General features: G+C 45.3%; 1 protein-coding gene across 5 annotated transcripts in view; it reads right to left on the minus strand.

The window, feature by feature from the left end:
• The window catches only part of TSC1 (tuberous sclerosis 1), a 52,099-nt gene that overhangs the window by 14,462 nt on the left and 22,025 nt on the right, over nt 1-15,612 (minus strand). For 4 of the 5 annotated variants that reach the window (XM_018054691.1, XM_018054692.1, XM_018054690.1 and 1 more), the window contains 10 exon segments: nt 13,729-13,873; nt 12,076-12,230; nt 11,623-11,696; nt 5,872-6,047; nt 4,966-5,078; nt 4,516-4,627; nt 4,077-4,189; nt 2,247-2,316; nt 1,716-1,820; nt 911-1,469 (listed from right to left, as the gene is read on the minus strand). In XM_018054691.1, the coding sequence (XP_017910180.1) occupies nt 911-1,469; nt 1,716-1,820; nt 2,247-2,316; nt 4,077-4,189; nt 4,516-4,627; nt 4,966-5,078; nt 5,872-6,047; nt 11,623-11,696; nt 12,076-12,230; nt 13,729-13,873 (1,622 nt within the window). 5 annotated transcript variants of the gene reach the window in all.

The following is a 15,612-nucleotide window of genomic DNA, read 5'->3' on the forward strand; positions in this document are numbered from 1 at the left end:
AGTAAGCATGGCTGCGTCTCCAGAATGGAGAGGCCCCTAACTCACAGCTCACACCGCAGCCTGGGCATGCTGGGCGGCTCCTCACGGCAGGGAGAGATCAAACACCCTGGGCGCTGCTTTCAGCCCTCCCTGCCACCATACACAGGGTGCGGCTCTCTGCTGAGAGGCTACTGTTGTCCAGGTTAAGGACACAGCAGCTGATTCACCTGAGTCTACTACACTAAACTTCACTCAAGACAGACCTTAAACAGGACAGTTATCTGTCAAATTCCACTTGGGTTATTCTGCAGAGGAAAAATGAAAGCCCTCACCCGCTAAGAGCCTGTTTAGGAACAGTATTACTATGGATAGTGACTCTCTTATCCTTTCCTAGGTCACCTTTGAAAACCATAGTAAAAGAAGGGCTGAAAACAGCTGTTCAGGGGGGTTCTTAACCTGTGTGTGCGAGCCAGAAGTGGGGACAGGCCACCTGGACCTTGCAGTGAAATGTTTATTTTATTCTCCATCTAATGGGCTATGTCACCAAAACAGAACAACAAATAATCTGTAGCTGGAGAAGGCGACTTCGTGACCAGTATTTCTCTATTATTTGAATACAATAAGCTCGTCCTCAAGTGTCAGAGAGCAGAGTGAAAGCATTTACGCTTGCTCACAGCACAGGAGGGTCTATGCAGAGAAGACTCATTTCTCACTGGCCCATTACCTAAGGAATGGCCTGAGGGTAACATGCACAGAGGACATGTACATTCATAGGTTTGAAAAGGCATCAGGCTAGGAGGACACCCGACAAAACGCAGAACCAGCTGCCTCTGGTGAGCGCGCGAAGAGGAACTCCTGCCTCCAGCCACCCGCTTCCCGTAGTTGCGAACCAGGTGGGAAGTGCAGACCGCAGCCCCATGCCGAGCCTCACCTGTTGAGCTCCTTGCTGTGCACGTCCGCTCCCTGCTGAATCAGCCTGTCCAGCACTTCCATGGGGGAGGCGGAGGGCGTGAAGTCCTCCTCTGCACTTCCCTTTGCCTTCTTGAGCAGTTCCTCCGTCTTCTTGCTGACAAAATGATGGGCAGTCTTTGGCAATGCCACCTCAAAAAGATGATCGTATGGGGGAGGCTGCCCACTGCCAAACCCCACTCCCCTCTGAGGTGGAATTTTACAGGGGCTGGGGGTGAGGATGCTGGCCTCCAGGGAGGCCTGGCGCTCCCTGTTCCCGGCAGGGCTCTCCCCGGTGCCTCCGCAGGGCAGGTCTATGGGCGTGAAGGCTTGCTTTGGTGTGTCAGGCCCCGACTTGTCCAGGGAGGAGTTTAAAGGCTCAGGGTTCGCACTGGGGCCCTGAGTGCTGGAGGAAGCTGAGAGGGTCTTCCGCGGGCAGCCCGGCAGACTGTCCCGGTAGAAGGGCGAGTCGAAGCCTCCTCGAGGAACCAGGGGCTCGGCATCGGCCGTCGTGATCTCAGACAGCTCTTTAGATATGGCCGCTGCAAGGAGGGAGGAGGGAAGAGACAGCGCATCCGGGTTAGGCCGGGCAGTGTGGGGCTGTGTGCTGCCCTGTCACCCCGAGGGACCAGGCACAGGGCTCAGAACAAAACTCCCATCTCCCTCCCCCAAAGGAAGAAAAAGCAGGCAATCCTGTGCATGTTGATACTGAGTCCCGGTTTTCGGGCAGAATGAGGGCTTTATCAACGTGCAGCATCTCCACAAGCCCAGAACCCTGCACACGTTACCTTCTTCTTTATCCTTCTCAATACTGTCTTCTTCAGAAGCCAGGTCGCCTAAAAACCCTGGAAGATCACTGAGAGTGACAGATTCCTTGCCTCCGTGCAGCTCTTCTAAAGAGAAAACAAGACAGTCAAACATGCTGGAGACCCCTATCCCCGTGAGAACTGCTCACACTGTGACAGAACAGGCCCACCCTGGCTCTCCTGCTGAAGAAGACAGGGGGAGAAAGCTCTCTTCTGGAACTCCCAGAGCCAAAAGGCTACAATGATCCAATGCAAGATACCACAGAAGACAAAACTCTCCATTCTTTCTTAACATTGCAGAGAACAGATAAAGCCATGGTTTGATCAGCTCAAGACACAAGTACTCAGCAGCTTTTACAGGATGCCATTATGAGGTTGGCTTTTAGAATTAATTACATGTTTCATTATCTCTGGGCTTCAGTGTTTCATGGTGCTCTGGACTTTCCCTGCTTCCACACTATGACCCAACCCATCAAGAGTCAAGCAAGGTCCACCGTTACCCAGAGGCCTTACCTAATCCTCTGTCATTCGGAACATGGGGTTGTCTGTGTAGACAGGGCCTTGCAGAGTCTGTTCTCTCTTCCTGAAAAGACAGGTACCATTTATATATCACAAGGCAGAAAACTGTGTGCATGGTCTCTAATGCTAGAGAAATATCCTAAACTCCTCAAATTTTAGTATATTATAAAGGAGTTTAAACTTTAGCCCAGTAGTTCTCAAACTGGTGTCAGGACACCTTTCTGTTCTTAACAGTGACTAAGAATCTCAAGGATTTTGTTTATATGGCTAAATCTATTGATAGTTACCATGCCAGAAACTAAAACAGAATTTTAAAAATATTAATTCACTTAACTCAGGAATTTCTTGGTGGTTCAACGTTAGGACTCCACGCTTTTACTGCTGAGGAGGTGGGTTCAATCCCTGGTCGGGGAACTAAGATCCTACAAGCTGTGCAGCATGGCCAGAAAAATACCCAACCCAACAGATGTAAACATAAATGACATATTTCTATGAAACATAACTATATTTCCCAAAACAAAGGTAAGTTTAATGAGAAGGACCAAGTGGTTCCACATTTCTGCAATCTCTTTCCTATCTGGTTTACTGGAAGGAGGCTGGGTTCTTATGGCTGCCTCTGCTCTGCTGGGTTACATGTTATTCTGGCTAAAGCGTAGGAGAAAAACTCTAGGCCCCCAAGGATAAGCAGTTATAAAAAGCAGAAAGATTTTTTAGATAACTGCAGAAAACCATCTTTGATGTTACTCCGAAACTCGACAAGGGTATTTTTTTTTTCAAGGTTAGTTATGGAGCAGAACCTGAAGCCATGGCAATTCACTCTTCACATCGTGTTAAGTAAGATCCACTGGTCTCTCTTGCCTCCCAGAGGTATTACCTACATGTGGGTCTTTAACATCACACACAAGGCGGGCAGAACACTGGCTCACCAAGCTGTGCATATCTTCTAAGTGTTAAAACATTTCATTATACGATATCAAAAACTCAAACCTATCAACCAAGCTTCCCAAGACTTTTCAATCTTGTCATGAAAGACTCAGGGGCACTATCAAGCACTCGGTGGCAGATACCAGTTTTTTAATATTCTAATTGCACGTTTTTATCGTGGGCAACAAAGACCGTCAGTTGTTTATCTTCAAGTGACAGACCCAGTTTGTCATCTAAGAAGCTAACTGCCTGCCTAACACTCAAGTCTGAGTAACCATGGTTTGTCGCCAGTTATTCTTTCAAATAAGACTGCTGTTCCATAAAAGAGAGCAACTAGTGCAACTCTCAACTCAATGTCACAAGCGCTTATGGAAACCACCACCTGTTGGTATGCACGCAAGCTGCTTTATGTCTACTTCCTGTTTTATCACAAACAATATTAAACACGTGGGTTCTTTCTACAGAATACTCGAGGTTGGCACTTTTTTTTTTTTGGTTCTTGCTTCTTTTCTTCTGCCGAACTGAAAGAACACATCAAGGAAGAAGAATGCAATGCCACTAGAAGAGTTCCATTTTGTACCATGGGGCCAGCCATCTTTCCCACCACTGTTTCTATGCCATGAGTATAAACGCCAATGCAGAAAAAAGGGGCGAATGACCACATAAGAGTAACTATGAAAGTGGATTTGCCCTGGCAGAGTCTCTTAGAAGGGTTGGGGATCCTCAGGGTCAGCAGACCACATTCTATGAGAGCTGCTGATTGGTCTATTTTCAATCGATCTGATTCAAACCCATTACATTTTAGGTCAGAATTCTAACTGGCATAAAAGGTTTCCCAAAGTGAGGCTGGAAGCAAGTCTCTGTGCATGGGCGAGGGGACAGCAGACGAGCCCGGCAAACCTTCTTGGGGGCAGTGGCCTGCGGGAGTGAAAGGTGCACGTAGTCGTCCGAATGGCAGGGTGGGGCTGGAGGAGGAGAGGTTGCAGGGGTTCCCAGAGGAGTTCCTTTCCCACCTGCTCCAAGACAAGAGCAGAACACACACACAAACACACTGTCAGTTTAACGATTAGGGAAACTGCCACTTCTTTTCCTTTCCCAGCCTAACTAGTAGTGCAAAGAAAGCTCCTGCACTTCGCTTTCTGGGGAATCTGTGTCAGTCTTTTTTTTTTTTTTAAGGCTCACTTTAACTTCTGAAAGTTCCAGGCATTTGTATTCAGCATCAAAACTAGGTTTCCTACTGCAAGAGGCTCTCAAACTCTTAGATCTTAGAGGAGACTGTTCCTTATCATAACAGGCAGGCCCGAACCAATCAGCCAACCCTAACCTAAGCCATACATACCAGTTGTACCAAAGACTTTACTGTAAGGGTGTGACAGATCAGGTGGGACATTTCCAGGAGAAGTTGGAGGAGTGGTCATCCCACAAACTGCAGACGGGCTCCAAAGAGTAGCCTAGGAAGTTAACAGGCAGGTCAGCAACGAAAAACCACCACCACCACCTCCCGAGGTTCAAGCCTGTGACCAACAATCATTTTGAATTTAGCCTTTCAACTGGGAAAAGGAATCTTGCTAAAGCTTTATCAAGAGACACGTTGCATTTTCTAAGCCTAGACGCCAAGAGAAACCCAAGTGGCAACAGTTAACTTTCTCTGCAAACATGACGCATCCTCAAAACTAATTCCTGAAACAAGCAGTGAGAGATTTTCCCAACCGCAGGCTAAACCCTGACCCCGAAGGCCAGCTTCACCAGCAAGTAGAGAAGAGAGCAGGCACACTAGTTGACAGCGTACTTGTGGCGGCTCAGCTAATAGCCGTGTCGACGGGGAACTCAGAGTCTGAGGTAGCTGCCCTGGCGTGTTTAACGTCAGCCGAGAAGTAGAGTAGGGGGTAGAAGTAGCATTCCCTACAAGGGAAGGGAAAGAACACATGGGGTCAGCGTGGGGCTCCAGTCATTCTGACAAAGAACTATGGTCCTCGAGACCATTTGGTAGCATTCAGTTCCCTACATTTAAAAAGGCTGAGGGGACTCCTAATGTCCATGGGTATAAAGTAGCATTTAAAAGGCCCTTCATAAGACCCTTTTGGAGAAGGAAATGGCAACCCACTCCAGTATTCTTGCCTGGAAAATCCCATGGACAGAGGAGCTGGACAGGGTATAGTCCATGGGGTCACAAAGAGCCAGACATGACTGAGTGACTAACACTTTATAATGCTCTTTAGCAATAAAGTTCACTAAGGTTTGATGTCTTAAGCTTCAGAATAGCTTGAAAAAGCACAACTTGTATGACAATTTCAGCAGGTGCTACCTGTAGATAAGCCTAGACTTTTATTTCATCCAATTGTCCAGATTCATTCAAAACTGTGTCAATGTGACGGCCCAGAGGGCCTCACTAAGGGCGTCTGAAAAAGTAGAAGCTTCCTTTATAAGCAGGAGCCTAGAAGTCATATCCTTCCATCCATTTTCTTTGTTAAGTGTTGAGGACACAGCCCAACTCTGCTGACATACTATCAAGGTGGAGATTAACGTCATAAGATTGTGAATTAAACTTAGGGGAGAAGTTAATCAGGAGTATTTGGGAAACAGTTCCTAGGCGCTCAACTAAGCCTTATTGTAGGAAAAGAAACTGAAGTCAACAATAAACAATGCTTTCCAGAGACAAAGCTGTAAAGAGATAAGTACCAAAGTCACTTTTTACCATAGCTATTCTGTGTGTCAGCGTAAGAGCTGGCGGAGACATCGGCTGAACGATGAGGAAAACGGGCTGAGATTTGGTGAGACACAGAATAGCCATCTTCATATGAGGCTTCTGTAGGGTCCAGAGAGATTTTGGCACATTCTATGACAACATCATGTGTTTCTAATCTCTTCCACCTGTAGAAGACAATCAAAGTCAAGAAATGCAAGTTATAATCCATTTAATCAAACCATCAAATACTTCAGAGTGCAGACTCAATGCCAGCCACTGAACTATGACCAGCAAGAATAAGGCAGAACCACCCCAGCCCAAGTACGAATTAGCACTATGATAAAGGAATTAGCCATTCATTTTACAAACCTATAGTGGAGGTGATTTAGTTGCTAAGTTATGTCCAGCTCTTGTGACCCCTTGGACCATAACCCACCAGGCTCCTCTGTCCATGAGACGTCTCAGGCAAGAATACTGGAGTGGGCTGCCATTTCCTTCTCTAGAGAATCTTCCCAACCCAGAGACTGAACCCAGGTCTCCTGCATTGCAGGAGGTCTCCAGTACTGCAGGTGGAGTGAGCCACCAGGGAAGCCTTACAAACCGATACCCTATTTAAAATGGTTATATCAAGTTATCAAAAACTAATCTGAAACCAAAGTTTCAGCAACAATAGACCAGGCATAGCCTCAAAACAGAACACAGACTATGCAGAGCAGTCAGCAGGGGACTCTCCTTTGGAACAGAAGTAGTCACAGAACAGGGGGGCCTGGGAACTGCCAGGCAGCTGAGGCTGACTTAAGGTCTCCCGTCAAACCCTCAGGATTCTCATCCATCCCTAGACCAGAAAGACAGCTCAGCAAGTCTCGAACCCAGAGAAAGCCCATGAGGATATTTAAAGAATTGTCTCAAGAGTCCTGCTGTGTGATCCAGAGTTCCATGTCTAAGAAATCAGTCTGCGGAAACAGACACATATCAAGATGGGCAACAACAGTCAGCACAGCTTGTCACAGAAGAAGAAAAGAGACACCTAAGGTCCAACCAGAGAGACAGGGTCTACAGAAAGGCACCCTGCCATGGAAAAGCGTGCTTTTGGCAGATCATGACTGCCAGGAGTGGGAGAGGACAACGGCCCCCAAGAGCATGAAGGAACTTTCTGGGCTTCAGCTTCCAGCTAAATTGTAACCCTACCTCCAAATTTCTAGGCATCAAATTTCTGACGTCTGAATTTCTAGACATCAACTATTAACGTCCTTATGGTAGGTGAGCATTTAGGTCACTTCCACGGATCCTCCCCAGTGTTCTCAAAGCAGCAGATCACTGATTTGTTGTTTCTAAACTGATTTTGAACAATGCATTATAATGACTAGATCAGTACCACTGACAGCTGAGCCAAAGAGTACTCTGTAATATTTCCCCTTCTCTCCAATTTAGTTTCTCCTAGAGTTTAAATTTCTGTTTCTTTGCCTCAGTCTTCCACGTATCTAATACTAATCCTTCCTAAACTTGCTCTAACAGCTGGGGGAAAATGCCTAATATAATTTTTACATAACAAAATGCAAACCATTTACCGAGATTGTTCACCTTCTCCTAAAGAGCTGCCTGCCAGAGCCCTCCCTCTCCTACTGGTTGTTCTCAGCACTGCTATACAAGTTATACCAAGACTCCCCTTGTCGAAGACCCTAAGTCAGGCCCCCCATTTCCTGGACTCTGCCCTCCTTGATTTTACTCTCATTTTAGTGAAGAACACGCTTCAATGGTTCACTAAAGAAGGGTACATGGGAGGTAAATTTGAGTCCCTGCGTATCTAAAAATGTCTCATACTTGATAGGCAATCAGGCTAGGAATAAAATTCTAAGCTAAAAACCTTTTTCTCTCCATTTTGAAGGTGTTTCAGAAGCTAACCTCATTTTGATTCCTGATCCTGGTTTTTTTTTTTTCTGAAATTTCACAATATTGAGCTGGTAGCATTCTTTTTCATTGACTGTGCTGGGAACTACATAAACCTCTTCAGCCTGGAAACTCATGTCTTTCAATTCTATGATTGTATTTTCTTGTATCGTTTGTACTTGTACTGGAAATTTTCTTCTGTTATTTCTTTCACAATTTCTTCCCCTACCAAAGTTTTTTCCTCCCCTTTTTATTGGATGTTAGACTTTCTGGACTGATTATTTTAAATTTCTTTCATCTAACTCATCTCTATCCTTTGATTCTGCTAAGATACCCTCAAATATACCCTCCAATTCTTTCATCAGAATGCTTATTTTAGCTCTAGTTTTAAACTTCCAGCACTGCTTTCTTTAGCCTCTTGCGTAGCATCCCGAACTTTATATATGCACTCATGTCTCATCTCTGCAGCTACTGTAGATGTTTCCTTTTGCTCTCTGCATTATCTTTGTTTCTTGCTAGCTCCTCTACCTACTCTTTACATTGGTCTCTTGTCTCTGGTACTAGAGCCTTTCTTCAAAGGCCAGATGACCCGCCTATCCAAGGTGAGTGAGGCTCTTTAAGTTGAACCAGGAGATTTCCTAATTAACGCAACAGACTGGATGTGTGCATCCAACTGCACAATACCCCTAAGCCCCACCAACGTTTGTTTCCTTTTAAATATAAACCTACAAGAAAGACAAGCATGAGGAAACAGAGAACAGGACCACATGTGTTTGAAACCAGAAAGCCAAACGGCAAGTAGTGACTGAATCCCAGAAAGCAGAACCCTAAGTTGCCAATGTTTCAAAGCTAAAAGTCAACCTGACTTATACTGGAGAATCCTTGAAAAGCAAAAGAACTTGCATACATGAAGTATTTCTAGAACTGGAGATGAGTGACAGGTCAATCAGGGCAGCTAAAATCAAGAAGACGGGGTAAACGCTGCCTGAGCCCTGAGATCCCACTTGGCTTTCCAAAATCTGGACTCATCTCTGAAGAGGTTCAACAGAGTCAAGGGACTGAGGCACTCCAAAGAGAGGAGTTAAGTGAGCATGTACATTCTGAAGGCCAAGACCACTCATCTCTCCCACCAGGCAGTCTCTACTCTCCAGGAGTAGCCCAACTCTTGCAGACTAGAGATCAGAAAGCCCTTTTCTGAAAAAGTCTGACCAACTCAAAAGGAAACCAATACTGATAGCAGCATCTCCTACAGATGCTCAGAACAACCTACAAGAAAGCACAAAGTCAACAAGCCCCATCCTTGTGAACAGAGGTTTTTAGTCTCCTCATCCAAATACAAGTAGATCACCAGATCTTTGCAAAAAGCCTCAAAATTTTAAAAAGAACAACAACAGGGCAGTTTAGAGAAAAAAGACTATGTAGGAAAAAGAAAACCTTAAAAAAAAACACTCCCATCAATCTTATCAAAGACTTGAGACTGCATCCATGAAACAAAAACAGGCTACAATTTTAAACAATGGGAGCATCCGGAGAACCAAAGAGTTCTTAGGTACTGAAAACGTGGCAGAAATGAATACAGAAGGATTAAGAGCTAAAGACAATGAAATCTTTAGGAAGTAGGACAAGAGAGCAGAGAGAAAAAATAGGAGAGCAAAGAAAAGCAGAGAACCACTCAAGGAATTCTCAATCAGAACACTAAGAATTCTAGAAAAAGAAAGAGATAGCAGAGGAAAAGAAATCAAGCACAATATAACTGCAGAAAATTTCCTAGCATTTAAAGATAAGAGCTTCCAGACTGAAAACCGAGAACAGATTCATGTCAAGGGACATCACTAGGAAGTTTCAGAGTATTTTGAGAGCAAAGAGAAAATAATAAACGCAGATGATCAGAAATAAGAATGTCTCTGGATTTCAACAGCAGCATTGGCGGCAAAGGGGCAATGGTATAACGCCTTCAAACTGCTGAATGAGAATGACTCCCAACCCAGAAATCTATACCCACACAGAAAACAGCATCCTTTCTCTAAAATCCCATGAAAACAGGAGCGAACCCAGAAAGGCATGAGATAGAGGAAACGGGAGAACGTGCACAGGTGAGAGGCAGAGAAGCCACGAGAGTCAGACGGCGGCCGTGCACGAGGCACCGAAGACGACTGCTGAGATCAGAACGCATGCTGAGACAGGCGTGCGCAGGCCCTCACTAAGGTTTCTGCTGCCACCGAACCATCCTCCCAACAGAGGGACAGAGCATCTAGGCGGCCTAGACAACTTGTTGGTACTTAGCTTGTCTTGATTAATGAATACACTAATGAAGTGCCTGCTCTCCCTGGATTAGCTAAGGACATTCATCTCTTCCCACAGGGGGATTCTTCTCTGACCTACACCTGGGAGCTGCCACGAGTGCAGACAGAGCAGTCTCCTCCCTCTGCCATAACTCGGCAGCAGATTTAGTGCCTGGCCCTCGCTATGGGTCTCACCAGATGCCCTGACTAGGGTAAGCCGCGAGTTCTTCCCTCTTGGTTCTTCCTCTTACTCCTGGGAACCTTCATCTCATGGTGACAAGACTGCCTTTTCCAAGGCCAGACTTTGCTTGCTCTCAAAATGAAACAACACATGTGGTCAAACCATGAAAGAGAGGACTTCCCTGGTGGCACAGTGGTTAAGAATCTGCCTGCCAATGCAGGGGACATGGGTTCAACCCCTGACCTGGGAAGAGTCCATGTGCCATGGAGCAACTAAGCCTGCGAGCCGCAGCTACTGAGCCCTCAGGCTCTAGAGCCCGGGCTCTGCAACGAGAGGAGCCACCACCACGAGAAGCCCCTGCACTGCAACGAAGAGGAGCCCTGCCCAGAGAAGCCCTGCCCGAGGCAACTACAGAAAGCCTGCGCACAGCAACAAAGACTCACTGCAACCAAACACAAAGTGAACAAAGATAAAGACTTTTTTTCACAGTAAGAGAATGATTAAAATGAAAGCAAGAATGGCAGTTGTCTCTAAGGTGAGACAGGGACCAGGGACAAAGGTGATTGCAACTGGAGGGGGTACTGTCCCTTTTTTTTTAAATGGTATCTACACAAGCATCCACACATTACTATAAACTTTGCTTACGCGTTTTCTAAGCTCCTCTACATGTATCTCACAGCGAGTTGCTCAGATAAAAGGTCTGTGTAGCAGAGGGAGGGCTTGTGGAGTTCTGAGATTTACTGAGGTGATCAAGCAGTGAGTCATCTTTTTCAGGGAGAGATCCTCAAACATCAATATCCAAGCATCACTTCTCCTCCAAAAGGCATCAACTCCCTGCCTGGGGAGCAGCCAGAGAGAAGCAAGGGAAGGGCTGAGCCTCACACAGCTTGGTGTGTAGGATTTCACCTCACTTCCTTCTTTCTGGTCGTGACTCAGCTCCACCTTCCACTAAGCCTGGCATTCTCAACTAAGGAGGCTGGCAGGTTCCACTTCTCCACAGATAAAACTGGGCACTTCCACCAGGCCCCGTGGAGGACGGTAGTCACCTGGCTAAGCAGGATGGAGAAAGCGACCAGGGGAATCCGACCACTCAACATCCAGACTTCCCACAGTGTGTTTGCTTCCAACCACACCCATCACCGCCCACCTCGCATGATCACAGACCACCGAGCTCCCGGCCCTCTGGGGTTCTATGGGACAGGCACCTGCAATGCAACCTCTTTCTCTGTCAGTGAGGAGTATGTCTTAGACTCAGGCACGCAAAATGCTTCACTGTGCAAGTCCTTTAAAATGAAATAAACAGAGAAACCTGTCTTCTCCAATAACATCTCAAAAGGGGTATCTCTGAGATCACGTGTTCAATTTCTCAAGTGAGTCTATGAAATTCTGTCACTAGTTCAGGTTCTATACCTTCGAGGGTCCAGTTCATGGTCCTTGGATCCAGTCACTAATTCCGGGTGAATTCGCACATGCTCCATCATTGGCTAAAAGAGTTTGGGTTGACAAGTTATAAAAGGCTTAATTTCTGTTGTATTTCTACACAATAAAACGTTATTTGACAATACAAAGGAATGAAGTACTGACACAGGCCACAACATGGATGAATCTTAAAACATTACATTAAGTGAAAGAAGCCATTAACAAAAAACCATATTATATGATTCCATAAGCATGAGATATTCAGGACAGGCAAGGCCTATAAAGGCAAAAAACAGATTCATAGTTACCAGGGCTGAGGGCAGTGAGCAAGATGGGGAGAAGGCTGAATTTCTTTTCAAAATTTCCTAACATTTAATACGAAACTTACAAATGCAGCCCATCTCCATAGTACACTAAATGGCAAACAAATGGGTGTTCATTTACCTTGACCACTTCTTCAAAAGTCTCCAGGTTTTCCTTCATACTGTAGTGAGAACGCAGAAAGGAGACAAAGTTGCAAGGGTACATCCCATACAGGCGATGGAAGAGAGCGTAAACGCTGGCATGGAGGTGGACGAGATAGACTTCTGTCACGTGGCCTAAAAAAGAAATCCATTGAGGGGGCTCCTAGTTGGACACAGGACACGTGTGTGCCAGACAGACACACACACAGGCTGCCAATAGGACTTTCTGCATATGTGTGCTCCCGCCTCACTCCAAAGCCAGTAAGTAAAGAACAGTTTTCTAAAACCCAAATCTGAACACACCAGACACCACTGTCTGAAATCCATGGGTGGCTCCCATGGCCTCTAGATGAACTCTCATCTACTTGGAGTAACCCACAGAGGCTTGCACTGATCTAATCCCTGCCCTCCTCTCTAGGCACCCCTTAACAAGGGCCCTAGAATTGTAATACTTAAGCACCTTTACAAGAATACCCCCTGCAAGCTGTCATCGTACGTCTCCACAGCCCGATTCAGTACACACCTCAAGAAGAGCACCAACTCACTCACCTCTGTGCCCTGAGAGCTCTCACTGAGCTTGCTGCATAACAGGCATTCGTATATTTGTGGAATGAATGTGTGAGAACCTTTTAAAATCAGTTTGTAGTCTTAGCTATGCAGATTCGTAACTACAGAGTGAAAAGCTACTATCTGAAATTAGCTTAAAGAGCTAAGAGTAGGAGAAATAGAAAATTTAATTCATCTAGCCTTAGCCAGACCCTATGGAAAATCCCAATGGTATACATAAAGCTGCTCTAAAACAAAGAGCAGGCCACTCCTTTCTCCTCAAGCAAGAAGAGCCTACTAGACAAGTTGGCATCATACAGGCCTCGGGCTTGTTACTTAATCCAGTACAAGAAGCCACAGTGTTCCATTTCCCAGGGCTTACACATTTCATTCTTTTGATGTGAACATTTCATGCTGGGAGGACCAAAAGATCCCAAAGTTCACATGTTTACAGGTTCTGAGTCATTCTGATAGAGCTGTGCTACCTGTTGATGTAGAAACTAAATCCCCCTGTACTGAAACCTGGAACACTAATCAGGGCCAGCCAGGTTCTCTCTCCTCCTTCCACATGTACAACGGACGAGTTCTCTGAACCAGAAGCTTGTGCTCTGTCACTACAGACCAAGAGGACGACAAACATGCCCCACAAGCGTAGTCCCATATGCTGCAACACAGATTTAAGCTGTTTTTCAGTTTATTGAAGATCAGGAAGCTGTACCCACCACTCAGTTTCTCTGACAACTAATCCTCTTAAGCCAACAAAATAAGGACAGTATCTCCACAGTCATGCTTTTTTTTTTTTTAATTTCTTGGCATATGAGATCTAAGTTTCATGACCAGGGATTGAACCCACACCCCTGACATTGGAAGCTTGGAGTCTTAGCCATTGGACCACCAGGGAAGTCCCTGTCTTGCTTCTTATTTGTGCCCCTGGTGGAAAATAGCTGAGGTATTCCCTCACCTGGCTGGTGACAACCATTTCAGCGACAGGATTCTACATGTCCTTCTCTTCCAGCACATGACCTGTTCATCATTCACAAAAGCACTCACCTGGTGCGGCATGACGGGTATAGGAGGAGATCTTTACCTGGTTTCTTCAGGCACCATGACGAAAGACGGCCAAAAATATCAAAGAAATCGTGAAGGTGCTGTTTCCCCGACTGTGGAATCATTGGGAGCATGGTTATCAACACTAAGACTCCTGTTGTGAGGACAATGACGTCGGTGTCCATCTGGGGGAGGGAAGGTCAAGCGAGAAGAGACACCTCTCAGGTGTGCAGCATTAGATCAGCACACTTAGAGGTTCTCAAGTTAGAACACAGGCATAGACTCATCCTACCCCTTAGGATGCTGGGGGCACAACACTGAAACGGACTCAACCACAAGCCACTGAGGACCAGCTCAACCAAGCTGAGTCTGTGGGGACCATACTCAGGCACCAAACTCTTCCAGGGCAGGGCTTAAACGTGGCTTAGAAAATCCCAAACCCAGATACTTCGGATGCGCTGTAAACAGCCCTTGGCGGGACGCACTAGTTGCTTTTGAACAGAACAAAGAAATGTTGCTGTTCTTATTCATTCAGCCAAATTATGCAGTACTTACTCTTAAAAGTCAGGTAAAAAGACCCATATACATGAACAAGTCATTCTCTGTTTCTACAGGATCATAACAGAAGTATAACTTAATAAGAAATTAGTATGGCACTAACAAATCTTCTTAATGGCTCACCTCACAGCAGTATTTAGAGACCAGCAAATAAAAAAGATACGGGGACCTCTGACCACGTCTAAAAAGTCATATAAATTTAGACTAACTGAACTTAATAACCGATGAATAATAAATCAACTTAAACTAGCTATAGCGGCTCACCTGACCCATAATTAAATTATGAATGTCTGCCAAGTAACTGGAATTCAGACTGAAGAAACAAGACATTAAACAAATGACTATCATGCAGGTTAGAACATTCATTATTCCTCATAAAAAAGGAACCTATGAGTCTGGAAGTAAAGTTTGTTTTTTTTTTTAAATAAATATGAATTTATTTATTTGGTAGTGCCTGGTCTCAATTGCAGCATATGAGGTCTTGAGCTGCGGCATGTAGGGTTTTCAGCTGTGGCATGAGAACTCTTAGCTGTGGCATGTGGGATCTAGTGCCCCAACCAGGGTCTGGACCTGGGACCCCCACACTGGGAGCATGGAGTCCCAGCCACTGGACCACCAGGGAAAGTACCTGGAAATAAAGTTTTAAATAGATTTAGTTTTTACATCAAGCATCAAGCCATCTGTTATGGCAGATATCTAATAGGAAAAACATAAAATACTGACAGGAGAATCAAGAATCCGTAATGAATTCTGACTGAAAAAAAAAACCAAAAACACTAACAAAACATCCTAACTGAAAGTTTGGGTTAACAGTTTGTAAGTAATTTTCAAGGCTTATTCTTTTGGAAAAGGTTAAGTATTCTTCAATCTGAACTGAACAGTGTGCCTCAAAATCAGATTATATTCTCATCAATCCATTCATTTAAAAAAATTGAGCTGTTGAAGTGGCTCCTGCTTTTCCTTAACATTAAATGCACATCTTTATGACGCCCTACCCCCGTGACTCTGAGACCCACCTCTAGGGAGGATAAACAGCTGCCCTTCGCTGGCACAGACAGAAATCAACTCGCACGGTGCTGTGTCAGATGCCTTCAAAGGCTGGCCATCCTGAAACAAATGCTACTGGGCACCCTCATGTCTGGGAGGTGCGGGCAGCTCACATCACCCACATTTCCCTAGTTTACAGGTAGGAAACAAGCCCAAGAACTATAACAGGTTAAACAAACGCCCTAAGTATTTCAGTAAGCCATGGTCAAAACTGAAACCATAAGGTCCCACTTAGGTTTTGACTCTGTAGAAAAGTGCACTAAGCTGAGTGCAAAAAAAGCAGAACACAGTCTGGCAAGGGCTTCTACCAAACAAACCT

Source organism: Capra hircus, chromosome 11 (genome assembly GCF_001704415.2).
Source record: "Capra hircus breed San Clemente chromosome 11, ASM170441v1, whole genome shotgun sequence".
In the NCBI taxonomy this organism is placed as follows: domain Eukaryota; kingdom Metazoa; phylum Chordata; class Mammalia; order Artiodactyla; family Bovidae; genus Capra; species Capra hircus.